Here is an 18,045-nt window from a genome sequence, read left to right on the forward strand (position 1 = left end):
CCCCGCTCCCAATGGGGAGCGCACGAGTAACTCCGGAACCCGGCGGAAAAAGAGGAACGAATGCAGGTTCCGGCAGGGTAGGCTTCGCGAGGTTGACAGAACGGCCAGTGGGAACCCTAGAAAAAGGGCACTGGAAAAAAAAAAAGAAAAGGGGCACTGGAACGCCTGGACTCGCGGTCCAAAAGGGCCCCAGCCGCGGAAAGGGGGGGATGGGTTGCGCACGTGGTCTAGGGGCGGGTCTGGCCGCTTCCGCACCTCCACCCCGGCCACGTGGGGATCAGGCTCCCCCCCATTTGCGGACGGGGGCGCGCCGGGGCCAGGGTGGAAGCGTCCGGGAAGGGGGCAGCCTACCCCTGGCCGCGCGCCTCGGCGTGGGGTGGGCGCGCCTGCGAAGAAGCAGGGCGTGCCGGGTTGAGGCGGAACAAGCTCCTTGGAGAGAGGGGCGTGCCGGGGAGGGGGCGGGGCTTCTCAGCCTCCCGCCCCAAGATAGGAGGGGTGCTCCGGGCAGGGGTCGGGGGCGCGCGCCGGGAGAGGGGCGCGCCGAGAGGGGGCGGGGCTCGCTGGCCTCGAGCCCCAGCATTGGGAGGGCTAACTGCGGGCCAGAGCCGCGGACGGCTCTTTGGGGCACGAGTGGGCGCGCGGGTAGGCGGGCTCGTCGGACCCGAGCCCCGCCTCGGAGGCCACGCGCCGCTCGGAGTGTGGTGGAGGGAGTGCGGGCGGGGGGCGTGGCCGCGGCGCCCCGAGGGGGCGTCCTCCGGGCGGGGCGGGCTGTGGCCGCCCCCGCGGGCTCCGGTGCGTCAGGGCGCGTCAGGCGGGGCGGGGCGGGCCGAGCGCGGGCGGCGGCGGCGGCGCGCGCCGGGCCTCCTCCTCCGCCTCCTGCACTCCAGCAGCCGCCGCCGGCCGGACGGGCGCCACTCCCGCCGCCTCCGCTCTGCCCACCCCGCGCGTCCTTGCCCGGCATGTCGGCGGCTGTGGCGTGCGTGGATTACTTCGCCGCCGACGTGCTCATGGCCATCTCCTCTGGCGCGGTGGTGCATCGCGGACGGCCCAGCCCCGAGGGCGCGGGTCCTGCCGCCGGCCTAGATGTGCGCGCGGCGCGCCGCGAGGCCTCCTCTCCCGGGACCCCGGGGTCGCTGCCGCCGCCCCCTGCCGGCCCCGGCTCGGGCCCTGGAGGCGTCGCCGCGCCCCACCTGCTGGCCGCCAGCATCCTGGCGGACCTGCGCGGTGGGCCCGGAGCCGCCCCGGGGGGCGCCTCGCCCGCCTCCTCCTCCTCCGCCGCCTCTTCCCCGACCTCGGGCCGCGCCCCCGGCGCCGCGCCCTCCGCCGCTGCCAAGAGCCACCGCTGTCCCTTCCCGGGCTGCGCCAAAGCCTACTACAAGTCCTCGCACTTAAAGTCGCACCTGCGGACGCACACAGGTGAGCGCAGCCGCGATTCCAGACGGTGCACGGGCGGCTTTCTGGATCCCCTCCCCCGCGGGACCCCGAAACTGCGTGGCGCGGGGGGGGGGCGGGAAGGGGGTGCGCCCGGGCCTTCGCCGCGCCGGCCGGCAGGGCGGGGCTTCGGTGGGTGGGGCGCGCGCGGGGGGCGTGGCGGCCACGCGGTCGGGTGGCGAGCGGATGGAGGCCGTGGCGGTTGAGCCCGGGGCTCGGTGGCTGAGAGGGGTCCACCAACGGGCTCAGGTCGCTCGGGCAGACTACCTTTCTTTTCGCCGCAGGGCCTTGCTTCATGTTTTCTTTTCCTTTTGCGTTCTGAGTTGGGTGGGGGGCACCGAGGTAGAGAGCATCCAGCTCTGAGGTTTTGCTTGGCCTTCCCCCTCCACCAGCCTCAGTTTCCTTATTTGTGAAAGTGGAGGGGGAACCGCGTCTCCGTGTCCAGGGCGGCTGTGCGCGTTTTCCGCGTTCTCCCCTGAGGTCGACGGACACCTGGCGCGGGGCCAGGAGGTCGGGGGGTGCCTGGCACGTTTTCTTTTCGTCCTTTCTGTATTTTAACGAGGTGGAGGTGGAGCGAAGAGGGTGGGTTGGGTCCTGAGTGCAGGGAGGGGCGGATTTACAGGTAGTGGGGACCCCGCATGGAGTCAGGTCCCCACCACGTTTCCCCAGCGAGTTTGGTTGCTGGGTTGGAGTGGAGCGTGATCCAGCTACACCAGCGCTCCTCACAGCCCAGCCTCGGGAGCGGTTAGGGGAACTGAGAGGTGGACACTGATAATCTTTTCACTTTTCTCCCTATCTCCATTTCCTTCCCTTGGGTTCCACCATACGGACTGGGAGTTTGGACTGGGAACAGACGGTGGGTCTCATAGGCTCTTGGGTTTGGACATTGCTTATAGAAGCTCTTCCCTTTTGGAGAGTGTTGGGAAGTGAGTGTGTTGGAGGTTTGGGGACAGTCTGTGGGGAGCCACTTGGATTTGGCATTCTCGCCTTATATAGCAGATGACCTACTTTCCCTGGACTTTGGTTTTCTCATCTCTACAATGGCCACAGTGCTGCCATTCTCTTTGGGTTGTAGTGGGGGTTACAACTAGTCCTCCAAAGGGGCTTGGTCCATGGGACTCCCATTTTGGGAACAAGTGCTGTGAGCCCAGGGTGGAGGATTGGCCACAGTGGTGTGGCTGAGGCAGAGCATGCAGCCCCCCAGGCTGCTTGTATCCTTGGAGTGTGGGGAGCCACACTTGGATGCCTGAGGTTGAAGAGGGGGTGGTGGATGTAGATAGAGGGCACTGGTAGCTCCCTCCCTGTTTTCCCTTCTTTCCATCTTTAGCTCAACACCTCTCTTGTCCCCATGCTCTGGGAGCACAGACTCAGGGCAGCAGGACAGGACTTGGGGTGGAGTCTCCATTTCACCATTTTCTGTTGAGTAATCTTTAATTTTAACCTCCTTAAAGCAGTGGGTATTCATGAATCTCCCTGTTAGAGATATTTTGATGTCCATGAAGATGGCAAGGTGGCTTTGGGGAGGACAGGATGGAGGTGCCCCTTTGGGTGGTGGACTGGGGTACCCTAACTTGTGCCAGGGGAGTTTTTAGGTCTGCATAGTGAGGGGATTGGCATGGGGGCCTGTTGAGAGGGGAACCTCTAACCCAGAGGTCCTTAAACTTTTTAAACAGGGGGCCAGTTCACTGTCCTTCAGACCGTTGGAGGGCCGGACTATAGTTTAAAAAAAAAAACTATGAACAAATTCCTATGCACACTGCACATGTCTTATTTTGAAGTAAAAAAACAAAATGGGAACAAATACAATCACACCACCTCAAGTGGCCTGTGGGCTGTACTTTGAGGACCCCTGCAAACTGTCTGCCTGAGGTTGTCATTCGTTTGCATGGCTCCTGAGAATATTTTTTTTTTTTTGTAGAGACAGAGTCTCACTGTACCACCCTTGGGTAGAGTGCCGTGGCGTCACACGGCTCACAGCAACCTCTAACTCTTGGGCTTACAGGATTCTCTTGCCTCAGCCTCCCAAGCAGCTGGGACTACAGGCGCCCGCTACAACGCCCGGCTATTTTTTGTTGCAGTTTGGCCAGGGCTGGGTTTGAACCCGCCACCCTCGGCATATGGGGCCGGCACCCTACTCACTGAGCCACAGGCGCCGCCCTCCTGAGAATATTTTTGATCCCAGCATTCTGATTTGGTTTGTTTTTTTTTTTTTTTTAGACCCTAGCTTCCTAGGTTGGGAGAAGGGGCTGGCCAAGCCACTTCCTACCAAACTACTCAAGGAATGCTTCCATAGGCCCCCAGGAAATGGTGGCAGCTGTCCCTAAGTGAGCAGGCATGAGAGGGATTCCTGTCATCCCCAGGTAGTGAGAAGCTGAGACCTGGGAGGCCTGAAGTCAGGGTGTCCTAGGGTGGTTACAGATTTTTTTTTTTTTTGCAGTTTTTGGCTGGGGCTGGGTTTGAACCCGCCACCTCTGGCATATGGGGCCAGTGCCCTACTCTTTTGAGCCATAGGCACTGCCCCGGTTACAGATGTTTTGATGCAGCAGCACCATGTGTCTACCCTGTGTTCTGGGGGTGGGGGGTGTTTCCTTCCATCCCACGTCTATCTTGTGGGAGGCTGTGGGCATCCTGGCCGGAAACCCCCTTTGTAATAGTGATATAAAGACTTGGGAGGCTAGCCCTGGACCCAGGCACCTTTGATGTTGCTTCCAAAACCCCAGGACCACCAAGAAGTCTGTGAAAAAGGTCTGTTTTTGTGGAAGGTTGTTTGGTTTTTCCAGCCCTTAGTAGAGGGAGTGGGTTTGGGGGTTAAGAAGGCCATGCTTGTAAGGGTGGGTTCTAAGGCCAGTGTTGTAGTGCCCTACTGCAGGATTGGCCCTGGGTGCAGACCCAGGGACAGATCTTGTGAGGAACCATAGTTAGTCGAGAGCTGCTGCAGAGCTATTCCCCAGGCCTGGGAGAAAGATTCTCACCCCAGCCCCCATCTTGGGGATTTTTTTTTTTTTTTGAGACAGAGTCTCACTAAGTCGTCCTTGGTAGAGAGCTGTGGCGTCACAGTTTACAGCAACCTCCAACTCCTGGGCTTAAGCGATTCTCTTGCCTCAGCCTCCCAAGTAGCTGGAACTACAGGCGCCCTCCACAACGCCCTGCTATTTTTTGGTTGCAGCTGGCCCAGGCCAGGTTCGAACCCACCACCCTCTGTGTATAGGACTGGCGCTGTAACCACTGTGCTACAGGCGCCAAGCCTCTTAGGGATCTTGTTCCTCCTCTGTGTAAACGGAACAGTAGTCCTGGCTTAGACCCATTTTACAGATGAGAAAACTGAAGCACCAGAGCAGGAGCCCTGTGGTGGAGAGCCTGGTACTCCCTGTTTTCTCTATCCCATTTGCTCCCCCCACCCCTGGGGTTAGGGGCCAGGAGGGGTGATAGGGTTTTTTTCCCCCCGTGGTAGGGGGGGTAGGGATATACCTCATGTCCCCTGGGTCTGGCCCCCAGCCCCCAGCCCAGCCCAGGCTCTCCTGGGGCGGGGAAGGACTTTGGAAGCTGTGGGAGATGTTGACACCGTTGCTATGGTTACTGAGAGTGAGCAAGCCAGCGTTGGGGCGGGGGCGGGAGCGAGAGCCGAGGCTGGCTGTCTGCTCCTTGCTCTCCAAGCCGCCTCCATCCCCAGTGGGCCCCCCATCCCCAGTGGGCCCCCCATCCCCAGAGTTCCTGGTGCCCAGGGCATACTCAGCTGTGTGCCTCCTGAGGGGGCAGTTATTGCATTGACCCCTTTCCCAGAGAGGGCACTCAGGCCCAGAAGGGATCTTCTAATAATGCAGGGTCCCTTCCCCCCTTGGCATTGCTGAGATGTTGTCTTGGGCCACATCATTTTCTGGGGTGGAGCTGTCCTGGACACTGCAGGTTGTTGAGCAGTATCCTTGGCCTACCCCTACCCCATGCCAGGAGCAGCCCCCATTTATGACAACCACAGATGTCCCCAGACATCACCCAAGGTTTCCTAGAGTATTCCTGTTTGTTTGTTTTTGTTTTTGCAGTTTTTGGCCAGGGCTGGGTTTGAACCCGCCACCTCTGGCATATGGGGCCAGCACCCTACTCCTTTGAGCCACAGGCGCTGCCCATCTAGGGTATTCCTGTTCACTGAAACCTGAGAAATACTAGTGAGCACCTGCCAGGGCTGTGCAGGGCAGTGTGGGGATGCAGGGATTGTGTGTGCAGAGGGTGGCTGAAGAGATGCTGATGTGGGAGGAAAAAGGCTACCTGGAGGAAGGGGCCTGAGGCAGACCAGGCTGGGCAGGGCAGGGGACAGTGGATACAGAGAAGGAAGCATGCAGGTGCTGGGGCGTGGATTTTGGGGTGGGGAGGAGGTCTGTCTGGCAAGGTGAAGGGTTGAACTTAATCCCAAAGGCGGGGGCAGGGGTTCGGAGACAGGCTCAGCTTTGCAGAGGAAAATCCGTTTATGGAGAAGGGATTATGATCTGAGAGGAGTTGAGGGTAGGGCGGGGCCTGGGAGGAGGAGAGGTGGTTCCTCTACAGACTGGGTGGAAGAGAGGACTTGAAGTGAAGGAGAACACTAAGGGTGACTCCTGGTTTTCTGATCCAGTAACCTGGGATGGGGGTGATGATGGTTATGGTACTCTGCTGAAGAGAGCCCCAGGAGGAGAGGCAAATAAGGAAACTGAGGCCCAGAGGAGGGAGGCAGCTGTACCCCACACCTTTTATCCCCCTACCCACTCAGTGGAGCATCCTCACCTCCACCCTCAGGCAGAGCATCAGGCTCCCTTGGGGTCAGGCTGTCAGTGTTGGTGGGGTGACACTCAGGATTCTATAGCTTATTGGGGGACAGGGACTGCCCAGCCCCCTCCTCCAGCCTGTAGGATGCCAAGAGCAGCTGGAACTGACTGTAGGTGCCCCAGTTATGAGTGAGGGAGGGCTCCCCCAATGTTGTGAGGGGTGATAACCACCCACACCCAGGGTCCCTGATAAAGGTGGCCCAGATGGGTGGGGAGGTAACAGATGATACCCACCAGAAGAGCTGGCCTCCTGGGAGGGAGAGGACAGGCCAGTTGGGTGGGCCACCCTGGCTTAAGGCTGTTTTTAGAACAGAGGTTATACACACTCACTCAGGGGCCTTATGGGAGCTGTGCCCCCCTCACCTCCATGTACCAACAGCCCTGTGTGGAAGTTGCCAGTCTGAGTGGTGAAGTGGGCACTGGGGGGCACCAGGTAAATGACATGCTAAGCAAACTTTATCTGCTGTGGCTCCTGCTGGAAGCCCAAGCTTGATTCTCTAGGTCTGTACATATGTGTCTTAAGCACCTACTGCATGCCAGGGTCATGCTAGCAACACACACAAGATGCAAGCATTTTGGAAACCTGGCACAAAGAGTTAGGGTTAGTTAGATAGAAGAAAGGGGATTGCGGGGTGCCTGTGGAGCTGGGAGACCACCCTGAGGGGTGATAGAGAGCACAGCAGGGCCTCAAACCCCAGCCCAGGTAAAGGCTTCCTCCTCCTCCTCCTAGGGGAGTCTAGGTGGCCCTGGTGGGGGCTATTGGGTTACTGTATTAGTGAGCAAGGAGGAGCCAGGGTAGAGTGTAGATTCTGAAGGTGGTGGGGTAAGTTTTCCAGCTGCAGTGGGGGTGAGGGTGGCCAAAGTCCAGATGGTATTCAAAACCCCAGAGTGGATGATGCTCACCCTGCCAGGACATGACCTCAAGACTTCATCAGACCTTTTCTGTCTTTTCCACTGCTGAGGCTCCTGTGAGTCTCCTTTAAGTTCTATGGGCCTGCTCAGGGGTCACCTCCTTCAATATGCCCACTGTTCTGCCCTGGGTGGCTTACCCACCTCCTCTTGCTGTAGCCTTTTCCAGCTCTCCTGGGATAATTATTTTGCCCCCACAGATGGGGGCAGTTCTTGGTTACTTGTGTACTCCTGCCCCCAGGTGGCCGGCAACATCCCCTCCCCCCCCTCCCCCAGGAAATGAATCATCCCTCACTCTCAGAACCAGGGCTCTTTGCCCCTGTCCATGTCCTCGTGAAGACCATGCAGATTGAGACCCAACATGGTATGACAGGTATGATCTTCAAGCCCTTCTAGAACTTCTTTTCTAAGCCCATATAGCACCTGAGGTGGCCCCAGCTTTTCCAAGCTCACTTGAGCCTGGTCCACACAGCCCTCCTTACGTGGTTCCCCCTCACTGCATCCTCTTTTGGGGTCCAGTCAGGTAGTCTAGAGCAGATGAGTGGCTGCCCCTGAGGCCCCTCTCCCCGTGAAAGGGTCATTTGATAGGATAGCAGGACCTGGCATCATGTAGACGTTTGCCCAGGGTCGCAGAGGCGGGTAGCCTGCATACCCCTACACTGCCAATTACGTGAGTGGGGAGGACTAGCCCGGGGCTGGTAGGTGACCCTTGGCCCCGGCGAGAGCAGGACCACGTGAGCAGGGCCCACTGGGGCTGCGGAGGTCCCAGCGGCAGAGTATGTTCCTGACCTGTTCATCCCTTTTGCAACCCGCTCTTTGCAAAGTGGAATGGAGTAGGGGAGTGGAGGAGAGGGTAGGAGGCAGGGACCAGCCCCTAAAAGGAGAAGTGAGTCAACTGCTGGGCAGATCAGCAGAGGGATGTCTTCCCCCACCTATGCCCTGCAAGATGGTGACAGGGTTGCATGCTTTTCCTCTGAGGGGCAGGGGCTGCTTCAGAGCCAACAGCCATGCCCCCATAACCCGACTCCCTTCTGGCAAGGTGAGGCCCTTGGGAACTCAGGTCCCAGTGGTCTGGATGAGAGTGGAGGTCCCTTCCAGGGTTGTTTAGAGATTCTTGGCTCTGTCCCCACTGGGACCCCTCCTCCAGCTGCTTCAGAACCTGCCTTTTGGATTGTTGGGGTGAAGACTTGGGGCGTGGAGGGGGCAATGCCATGGATTTGGGGCTGTTGGTGATCTGGGGGACGTTGGCTGTTCAGCTGCCTGGGTTCACAGCCTCTTGTGTGGTCTGTAGCATCACAAGAGAAACCTCTTTGGAGGGCCCTGTTGAGCTCTGATCCCTGTCTTTTATTTTACTGGGGGCATCAGGTGTGGCAGGCAGGAAGGATAGGGTGAGGAAAGGGAGGTTTTTTCCTGGTTTCCTGGGCCCTGGGGGGTGGCAGGTACCTCTCAGTGACTCATCCCTCCCACTTCCCTAACCCTTTTCCCTCCCTCTTCGTCTCCTTCCAGGGCAGTCCTTGAACTTCTTAGAGCAGAGATGTCACTGGGTCACCCTGCTGACTTCTGGTCACTTCAGTGCTCCTCCACCAGGGGTTCTGCTGGGGGCCCATCCAGGCCCCTGGCGAAACACCCTCTGCTATCTGTAGTTCTTACCCAAATCCTTCCTGGCATCTCTCCTAACCCTAAACCTACTGTTGGGCATTATCCCTGGGTCAGTGTAGCCCCCAGTGCTGGGCAAAGACCCCCCAGTGTACAACCCATGACGCACCGCCCTCCTGGCTACTGAGTCCCCACTGCGGCACCCCTGGGGAACATGGTTCTGCCATTTCCTTTTCTACTCCTGGCTCCACCCAGCCACAAGGGGCATAGCAGATGCGTGCGGGTGCCCCGGCCTGCGTGTCTAAACTCCACATTTACCCCCTCTTCAAAACTCTTGGGTATGGGGTAAAACAATGCTCCAAATAACTGGGTTCCAGGTACCTGGCACGTGGTCCAAATGGGAGCACGCTTTGGGTTCTTACAGCCCCTTGGCCAGGAGCCTGGCGGGGGGTGGGGGACTGGGGGGCAATGGGGGGGAGTCAGGGGCCTGAGTGGACTGACCTGCCCCCTTCCCAGTCCTTGAAGACCCTTGTTTGCTGGGGAGACGCTGACAGCATCGTTGTCTGTCCTGCGCTGAGGGCGTTTGGGCCAGGTAAAATGAGGGAGAGCAGCATTATTCTGGAGCTAAGACCCTATGCAAGGTTCTGGGGAACGGGCGGCCACGGCTGGCGACCCCTGCTGGGGGGCAGGATGGGTGAGGCCGACCTGGGCGGTGGGAGGGGTCTGCGGAGGAAGTTGCCGGGTGGTGGCCCGCCCCTGGCCAGCGCCATCTGTTCGGCAGGGGTGGGGCCAGTGCAGCCAGCTGCAGCCGCCTGGCCCCGCCCCCTTCCCGCCACTGCACTGTGACCCACCGTGACCCTCCTGGCGCCTTCCCTTTTACCCACTCAGCCTATAAGTCACTTGGGCCGGGTGGCAGTACCTGATTCTTCCAGGTTGCAGGTGGCCTTGAGGCATGGTGGGCTCTTCACACGTCTCTGCTCACAGAGGGGCCCCAAGCTAGGGTTGGGCAGGGAAAATCTCCCGACTATGCCTCCCCACCCTGTCTTTTCCACTCCAGGAGGGCATTTGGAAAGGGAAGAGGTTGGGTGGGCTCGTGAACACCTGCAAAGCCCTTGAATGTGCCATAGGAGGAGTGGGCAGAAGTAGACTGTGTTCAGGGACAGTGTGACCTGTTTCCATATGGAGCACCCACTCCAAAAACCACACATGCGTTCTGAGTGTGCATGTGGGTGGAAAATAAACTGGGGGACCCTTTCTAACCCCCCTGCTGGGGTCCCCTGGGAGTGGGCTCTCAGTAGTTCAGCTTCAGGTATCAGTTGGTTTGTTTGTGGACAGTCACTCTGGGTCTAGTGCCATGGTGTCATAGCTCACAGCAACTTCGAACTCTTGGGCTCAAGTGATCCTCTTGCCTCAGCCTCCCGAGTAGCTGGGACTACAGGCGCCTGCCACAACGCTTGGGTATTTTATTTATTTAATTATTTTTAGAGATGGGTCTCTTTCTCAGGCTGGTCTCGAACTCTTGAGCTCAAGCAATCTGCCTTCTTCGGCTTCCCAGAGTGCTGGGATTACAGGGGTAAGATGCCGCATTCAGCTAGTCACCTGTCAGTAGGTTTTAACAGCAAAAAAACCACTGGCAGGACTGTCCCTGGTAAATGTTGGTAGAAAATAAAGGGAGAATTATTCAGTAAGGGCTCACGTTGAGTTTATTGGAGGGCCAGTGGGGATTGTATGTGTTTTAAACTCACAATCAGAATTTAGTCTTTAAGATGGGGGCATCTTTAGGATTGGTTGGGATGTCTCTGCTTCCTCCTTACCACTGACCCCTGCCTGTCCTCTGCTCCTCTGTCCAGGTGAACGTCCTTTTGCCTGTGATTGGCCAGGCTGTGACAAGAAGTTTGCGAGATCTGATGAGCTGGCCCGCCACCACAGGACACACACAGGCGAGAAGCGCTTCCCCTGTCCTCTGTGCCCCAAGCGTTTCACCCGAAGTGACCATCTAACCAAGCATGCCCGCCGCCATCCGGGTTTCTGCCCAGATCTGCTCCGGCGTCCAGGTGCCCGAAGCACTTCCCCCAGCGACTCGCTGCCCTGCAGCCTGGCTGGCAGCCCTGCACCCAGCCCTGTGCCAAGCCCAGCCCCTGCAGGCCTGTAGGGCCCCTGTCCAGCCTGCCCTGAGCACACCCCAGCCAGGCTTTGGCATGGACCACCAGCAACTCCAGGATACTCCTGCCAGACAGGGTCCAGTGGAGTGCCCTGACCTCTCCTAGCTGTTTGTGGACCCTGAAGATGCCCCTGTCCACCTCAAGAAAGCAAAGAGGGAGTTTAAGAGTGGACCTGGGTCAGCCAGCCTCAGGGGTGGCCCTCAGGATGTATGACTGGGGCTTGTGTCTGTAAATAGCCATGATTACTAACTTCCTTCCCCTTCTGCAGTGGGGTTCCCTGGGGGTGTAGCCAGAAGCCCTCCCCTTCTCCACCTCCCTGCTTTCCTCCAGGGGCCGTGTTTGGGGGCTGAAGCAGGCACAGAGAAGGTGCGCCCTGCCCAGGGCATGGACTATGCCCCTAGGCCCATTCCCTGCAGGTTGGGATGAAGTGTGCAAAGAGCCATAGACAAACCAGGGGTTCATGTGGGCCCCACCTCTCCCTACACCCCACTGAAAGCCATTGGTGAAGTTCAGGGAAATGGGGGTGCAGCCTGGCTAACCCCCACTCGGGTTCTCAATCTCAGGTGTCCACAGGGTTTGCCCTTGGGAAGGGGGTCCCCCCAGCACACCAGGCCTCAAGGTATGGCCAGGAATGGGGAGGCATTAGGGTGTCCAGAGACAGGTCCAGGTCTTCTGAGGCTTGGGGGAGGGAAGAAGGTGGAATAGGGTTCTTCCAAAGAGATTTTGACTCTGGTTTAGAAGTAGGGGCTCCTGAGCCAGTGCTATCTGGCTTATTTATTTTCCTGTCTGTGTTGGCATGGTGGGGTGGGGGCTTTCTCCCTCTCTGGGTGGGTGGGTGTATGAGAAAGAGATTCTGGGGGAGGTTGGGGCCATGGGCCCACTTCCCTGCCCCTGCCTGGGGTTGGGTCCCTGACTCTGCTATCCTTTGCAGTATCTCTTGACAATCAATTTCTCCTGTTTGGGTATCCCACGCTCCCCTCCCCTGCCTGCAGGTGAGGCTGTAGAGCCAGGGCCAATACAGTTTGCAGCTCTTCCTAGGCCCCCAGGCCTTTCCTCTCCTTTCTTCCCCTCATAGTCCTGGCTGCCTGGCAGAGGTGGTCCCTGGGGCCAGCAGTTGAGGCCGTGCCTCATGGACTGCAAGCCAGAGGGCTAGCTATTCAGCCCTATGGGATAGTTCGTTTTTTTGGACCGGGTAGAATATTTTTTCAGGCGCCAATTCCTTTCTTCTGGGCCCCTCTGGGTGGTCCCTCATCCTCAGGGGTATGAGTCTGTGTGTATGGGGGTCTCTGATCTGAACCTGAGGGAGGGAGTTGGGACTTACCTCTTGAGGGTGACATGCCATGTCTTCTCTAGGTGTCTTCATATCATGGCTTGGGTGAGATTTCCTTTTAGATGTGGTTCTGAAGATCCCCATTCTCCAGTGGGAAGAATGGCTCCTGGGAAGGGCCTATCCCCCAACTTTTAGCTGCAGGTAGATTTTGCCTCCCCTCCTCCTTTTCCAGAACCTTCCTGTCTCCCTATTGGAAGCTTGGATGTTGGGTGGCACCTGGACTCAGCCCGTAATGTGGCAGGACCCAGGGGCAGAGCCTGGGGAGGGTAGCAGGGCTTGCCCTTCTGGAGCTGGGCTCGGAGGGTCTGCCCAGGTCAGCCTTAGGCCCTCTGCCTCCCAGGGTGTCCTTGCAGGGCCACTCTGTGCCCTTGGATTCCTCTCTGGTAGTGTTAGTGAAATGCCTTAGTCTACAGGGTGGGGGGGAGGGCTGGACCCCATTTTCTTTGTCTTCCTCTGGATGTCTCTTGGTCAGTTCTAGCTCTGGCAGTTACCTGCCTAAGGGTGGGTAAGGGCTGCAAGTTCCAGAACTCCTCTGCATCCTTGGCCCCTCTCCAGTGTTCTGGAGAGATTTACATCCCTCCTCCCCTCAGGAGTTGGTTGTTCTTGGGGCCTGTTTCCAGCCATTTGGCTATGGCTGGGAAGGCCAGGCAAGGGAGGAGGGCTCCAAGGGACTTGTGCTTTCTGTGGGTGGCATCCCTCCCCTGCCTTGCCTGGCCTCATCCTTGTATTTAATTAATTAAACAAGCCCTTTTTTAAGTCCTCTTCTATGTCTGTGTGGTTTTTTCCATCATGGGCCCCCTACCTGTGGGCCCTCTGAGCCCCTTCCACCTACCAGTATGGCCCCCAAGGTCATCCAGCATCTCCCGGGGAAACTGAGGCAGCGGGTTAGTGAATCTGGGGCTCCAGTGGGGCTCTTAGCCAGGTCACCATCAACCCTCTGGCACTGGGGGGGGGGCGGGTGCCTGCAGCAGGGTGTGCCGTGTCTGGCACCCATGCCTCGTACACCTGTGCCCCCAGCCTAGCTTCCCTTGCCTATAGTTGTCCACTGCTGCCCCTTCCAGTACTTCATGGACTGTGGGAGCCGATGGGAATACCTGGCTTCTCGAAGGGTCCCTTGACCGCCCCCCACCTCCATACTACCTTAGCCGTGCCTGCTCAGTAGTCGGCAGCTCATGTATTGAGCTTCTGGTATATGCCAACTGCCCCAAGGGAATTGGGAAAAGGGGGATAATGCTTCAGGGAAAATGGGCTTCTTGGGGGTTTAGTTCCCCCAGAGCATTGGGAGCTGGTGAGAGCTTTGAATTCTTGCTTAGGAAAAAGACACTCCAGATTTCACCAGTTCAGGAATGAAGGGTGGGTGGGGCAGGTTGCAGGAGCTCCTGCTTGTACCTGCCCTCTCCAGGGTCCCACCTCTGGGAAGGTGGTGGCCCGCTTCCCGTGGCCGCTCACTCAAGCCCAACTTCCTGGAGGCCTGGCCACTGCCAAGGGTGCCCCAGACTTGGGCAGCTGGATCTTGCCTTTGTTCTTATGACAGCCTCACAGCCTGTCTCCCATGTGCCCCTGACTCCTACCCTCACCCATTTTCCCACAATGTATGCTCCTGTCTGAGCCCAGAAACATCACTCCCTGAGCCCTTTACCCACTCGAGCTCCTGCCTGGTTTTCTGCCCCTTTGGGGCAAAAAACTAGAATGTGAGGTTTGCACTTGAGCCCCCTCATTAGTTGAAGGTAGCTTCAACTTTCAAGGTGCACAGGTCACATCCTTGGGATATCCTGTACTCCTGTCTTTGTCTCATCACCCACATCCAGTCCATCTGGAAATCTCCCTGGGCTCAACCTTCAAAACAGATCCAGAATCCAGCCACCTCTCCCTACTTCAAGGGTCTTCACCTGGTCCAGCCCCAGTACTGCCCAGATGGACCTGCCAGTCCCCTCTGCCTTGGCTCCTGGCTCCCTGCTCACTCCCTAGTCTGTCCTCCCTGCAGCAGTCATCAGAGAACACCTATGAGCACCTGAGTTAGGTCCCATCCCCCTTCCCACAACCTTCCATGGCTCCCACCTCCCTTGTGGTCAAAAGCTCAAGTCCTCTCTGAGGCTCTCAGTTCCTGTACATACAACTCACCCCATGTCCTTGTCCTCCCCTCTCCCATTCGTCCCTTCACTCACTCTGTTCCAGCCACACCGGCCTCCTTGCTGTGCCTGGAATACACCAGGCACCATCCTACCCCTCCCCCAGGGCCTTTGCACCTGCTGTGCCCACTATGTGGAATGCTCTCCCTCTAGAAGACTGGTTGACTCTCTTTACCTTTTTTGTTTCAGTAGTTATCAGTACCTTTTATATGTATCTCATATCTATCATATATATATAAATTGTAAATAAGGGTGGCGCCTGTGGCTCAGTGAGTAGGGTGCCGGCCCCATATGCCGAGGGTGGCGGGTTCAAACCCAGCCCCGGCCAAACTGCAACAACAAAAAAAAATAGCAGGGCGCTGTGGGGGGCGCCTGTAGTCCCAGCTGCTTGGGAGGCTGAGGCAAGAGAATCGCGTAAGCCCAAGAATTAGAGGTTGCTGTGAGCCATGTGACGCCACGGCACTCTACCTGAGGGCGGTACAGTGAGACTCTGTCTCTACAAAAATAAAAAAATAAATAAATAAATTGTAAATAAGAGGTAACAGCAGCTTCTAGAAACTGATTTTCTTCAAGGTTTCCTGTGTGGTAGGCACCTGAAATACTGTAGAAAAGTGTCCTGTGTGGTGGTCTTGTCTCCCTGCTGCTAGCTGGGTTCTGTTCTGCATGATCAGGAATGGTGCTGGTAAAACAATTCAGTGGCTGAGAGGGAATTCTGCCACTCGAGTGCCTCTCTATTCCTGCCCTCTGTGTGTGCTCCTATCTGATCAGGCTAGAGACAACAAAAAAAGGTACATAGTAAAAAACAAAACAAAACAGGCTTGGCGCCTGTGGCTCAAGCGGCTAAGGTGCCAGCCACATATACCTGAGCTGGCAGGTTCGAATCTAGCCCAGGGCCCACCAAACAATGACGGCTGCAACCGAAAAATAGCCGGGTGTTGTGGCAAGCGCCTGTAGTCCCAGCTACTTGGGAGACTGAGGCAAGAGAATCACTTAAGCTCAGGAGTTGGAGGTTGCTGAGAGCTATGATGCCACAGCACTCTACCCAGGGTGACAGCTTGAGGCTCTGTCTCAATAAAATAAAATAAAATAAAATAAAATAAAACAACAACAACAAAAAAAAGCTTGGCACCTGTAGCACAGTGGTTATAGTGCCTGTCACATGCATCAAGGCTGGTGGGTTCGAACCTGGCCTGGGCCAGTTAAACAACGGTAACTGCAACAACAACAACAAAAAGCCAGGTGTTGTAGTGGTTGCCTGTAGTCCCAGCTACTTGGGAGGCTGCGGCAAGAGAATTGCTTAAGCCCAAGAGTTGGAGGTTGCTGTGAGCTGTGATGCCATAGCACTCTAACAAGGGCAACATAGTGAGGCTCTGCCTCAAAAAAAAAAAAAAACAACAAAACCCAAAAAAACAAAAAAAACTGCTCAAGGGCAGTGCCCGTAGCTCAATGGGTGGGGCACTGGCCACATACACCCAGTCTGGCGAGTTTGAACCTGGCCCGGGCCAGCTAAACAACGACAACTGCAACAACAACAACAACAACAAAAATAGCCAGGCATTATGGCGGGCACCTGTAGTCCCAGTTACTTGGGAGGCTGAGGCAAGGGAATCACTTAAGTCTAAGAGTTTGAGGTTGCTGTGAGCTGTGATGCTACAGTACTCTACCCAGGGCAACAGTTTGAGACTCTGTCTCAAAAAAACAAACAACTGCTTAAAACCCACCTCTCTATAGGACCACCTGGACAAATCCTTCTTTCAGCCCCCTCTGCCTCTCTCCTTTCTCCATTCCCATGCTTCCACATTTATTTATTTCCTATTTTCATTGTTGGCCTCCCTGTCTACAGTACCACCCCCACCAGAGTGGGGATCATTGCTTTGCTTGCTGATGTGTCTAGCATTGTTTGCATATATTAGATACTCAGTAAATACTAGCTGAATGAATGACCAAGACCAACTCACATGGATGGAGCAATCTCATAAATAATATTTCATTTCATAAGCATCATTAGTGCTATATCAAGAAGTCTATCCCTCCATTGCCAGTGATGGAAAGGCTTTGAGACTAGATCAGATCTTCCAGAAAATTGTCTCTTACCCATCCCAACCCACCTGACTCCTATCCTGTGCCCTGTCATTTATTTATAATTTTTTTTTTTTGAGACAGTCTCACTCTGTCACCCTAAGTAGAGTGCTGCGGTGTCATGGCTCACAGCAACCTCAAACTCTTGTACTCAAGTGATTCTCTTGCCTCAGCCCCCTGAGTCGCTGAGATATTTATAATTGTTGTAAAAAAATACACAAATGATGTAAAATTTACCATCTTAACCATTTTCTTTCTTTTTGGTGGGGGAGGGGAAGGGGGATAGGGTCTTGTTTGTTACCCAGGCTGGAGTGCAGTGGCATGATCACAACTCATTGCAGCCTCCAACTTCTGGTCTCAAGTGATCATCCCACCTCAGCCTCCTGAGTAGCTGAGACTACAGGCACCTGCCACAACACCCAGCTGAGTTTTTTAATTTTGTATACAGACAGAAGTAGGTGGCCAGCACTAAGTCAGCATCTGTAGCACTCAGGCCAGGCAGGGACGCCACAGCTCCTCTCTCTTTACCTTCTTGCTGTGTTGCCCAGACTTGTCCTATCTCTGGCCTCAAATGATTCTCCCACTTTTGGCCTACTAAAGTGCTGGAATTATAGGCATGAACCACCATCTTAATCATTTGTAAGTGCACAGTTCAGTGGCATTAAGCACATTTCTACTGTTAGGCAACTATCACCATCATCCATCTCCAGAACTTTCTCATCTTCTCAAACTAAAATTCTGTCCCCTTGAAATACTAACTCACCAGCCCTTGGCACCCACCATCCTACCTTACGTTTCTATGAATCTGATGACTTTAAGGACTTCCTATGAGTGAAATCACACAATATTTGTCCTTTTGTGTCTTCAGCTTCTCTCACTGAGCACAATGTCCTCAAGGTTCATCATGTTGTAGCCTGTGTCAGAGCCTTGTTCCTTTTCATGGCTGAATAATGTATATACCACATTGTGTTTATCCATTCATCCACCAATGACCACTTGGGCTGATTCCACTTTTCAGCTGTTTGTGAATAGTGCTGCTGTGAACATGGGTATACAAATCTCTGAGATTCTGCTGTCAGTTGTATTGGGTATATAACCAGAAGTAGAAACAATCGCTGGATAACATGGTAATGATGTTACCTTTTTTTCTTTTTTGAGGCAGAGTCTCACTTTGTCACCCTTGGTAGAGTGCTGTGGTGTCATAGCTCACAGCAACCTCAAACTCTGGGGCTCAAACGATTCTCTTGCCTCAGCCTCCCGAGTAGCTGGGACCACAGGTGCCCGCCACAACGCCCGTCTATTTTTTAGAGACGGTTTCTCGTATTTGCTCAGGCTGGTCTCAAATCTGTGAGCTCAGGCAATCCACTCTCCTCCGACCCCCGGAGTGCTAAGATTACAGGCGTGAGTCACCGCTGTTGGGTCCATAATGTTAACTTTTTGAAGAACCATCTAACTATTTTCCGTAGTAGCACCGTTTTAAAATCCCACCAAAATAACCCAAGTTGTTCTTTTTTTGTTGTTTTTGGCCGGGGCTGGGTTTGAACCCGCCACCTTTAGGCATATGAGACTGGCGCCCTACTCCTTTGAGCTACAGGCGCCGCCCAACCCAGGCTGTT

At 55.9% G+C, this 18,045-nt stretch overlaps 1 protein-coding gene across 1 annotated transcript; it reads left to right on the top strand.

Annotated features, from left to right (window-relative positions):
• The first annotated feature begins 827 nt into the window (after positions 1-827).
• KLF16 (KLF transcription factor 16) lies at positions 828-12,977 on the top strand. Its single transcript, XM_053581251.1, has 2 exons — positions 828-1,416; positions 10,580-12,977. The coding sequence occupies exons 1-2, from the start codon at positions 960-962 to the stop codon at positions 10,879-10,881; spliced, it is 759 nt and encodes a 252-aa protein (XP_053437226.1). The 5' UTR covers positions 828-959; the 3' UTR covers positions 10,882-12,977.
• Positions 12,978-18,045: the final 5,068 nt, after the last annotated feature.

The sequence above is a fragment of the Nycticebus coucang genome, chromosome 2, assembly GCF_027406575.1.
Source record: "Nycticebus coucang isolate mNycCou1 chromosome 2, mNycCou1.pri, whole genome shotgun sequence".
NCBI classification, from domain to species: Eukaryota; Metazoa; Chordata; class Mammalia; order Primates; family Lorisidae; genus Nycticebus; species Nycticebus coucang.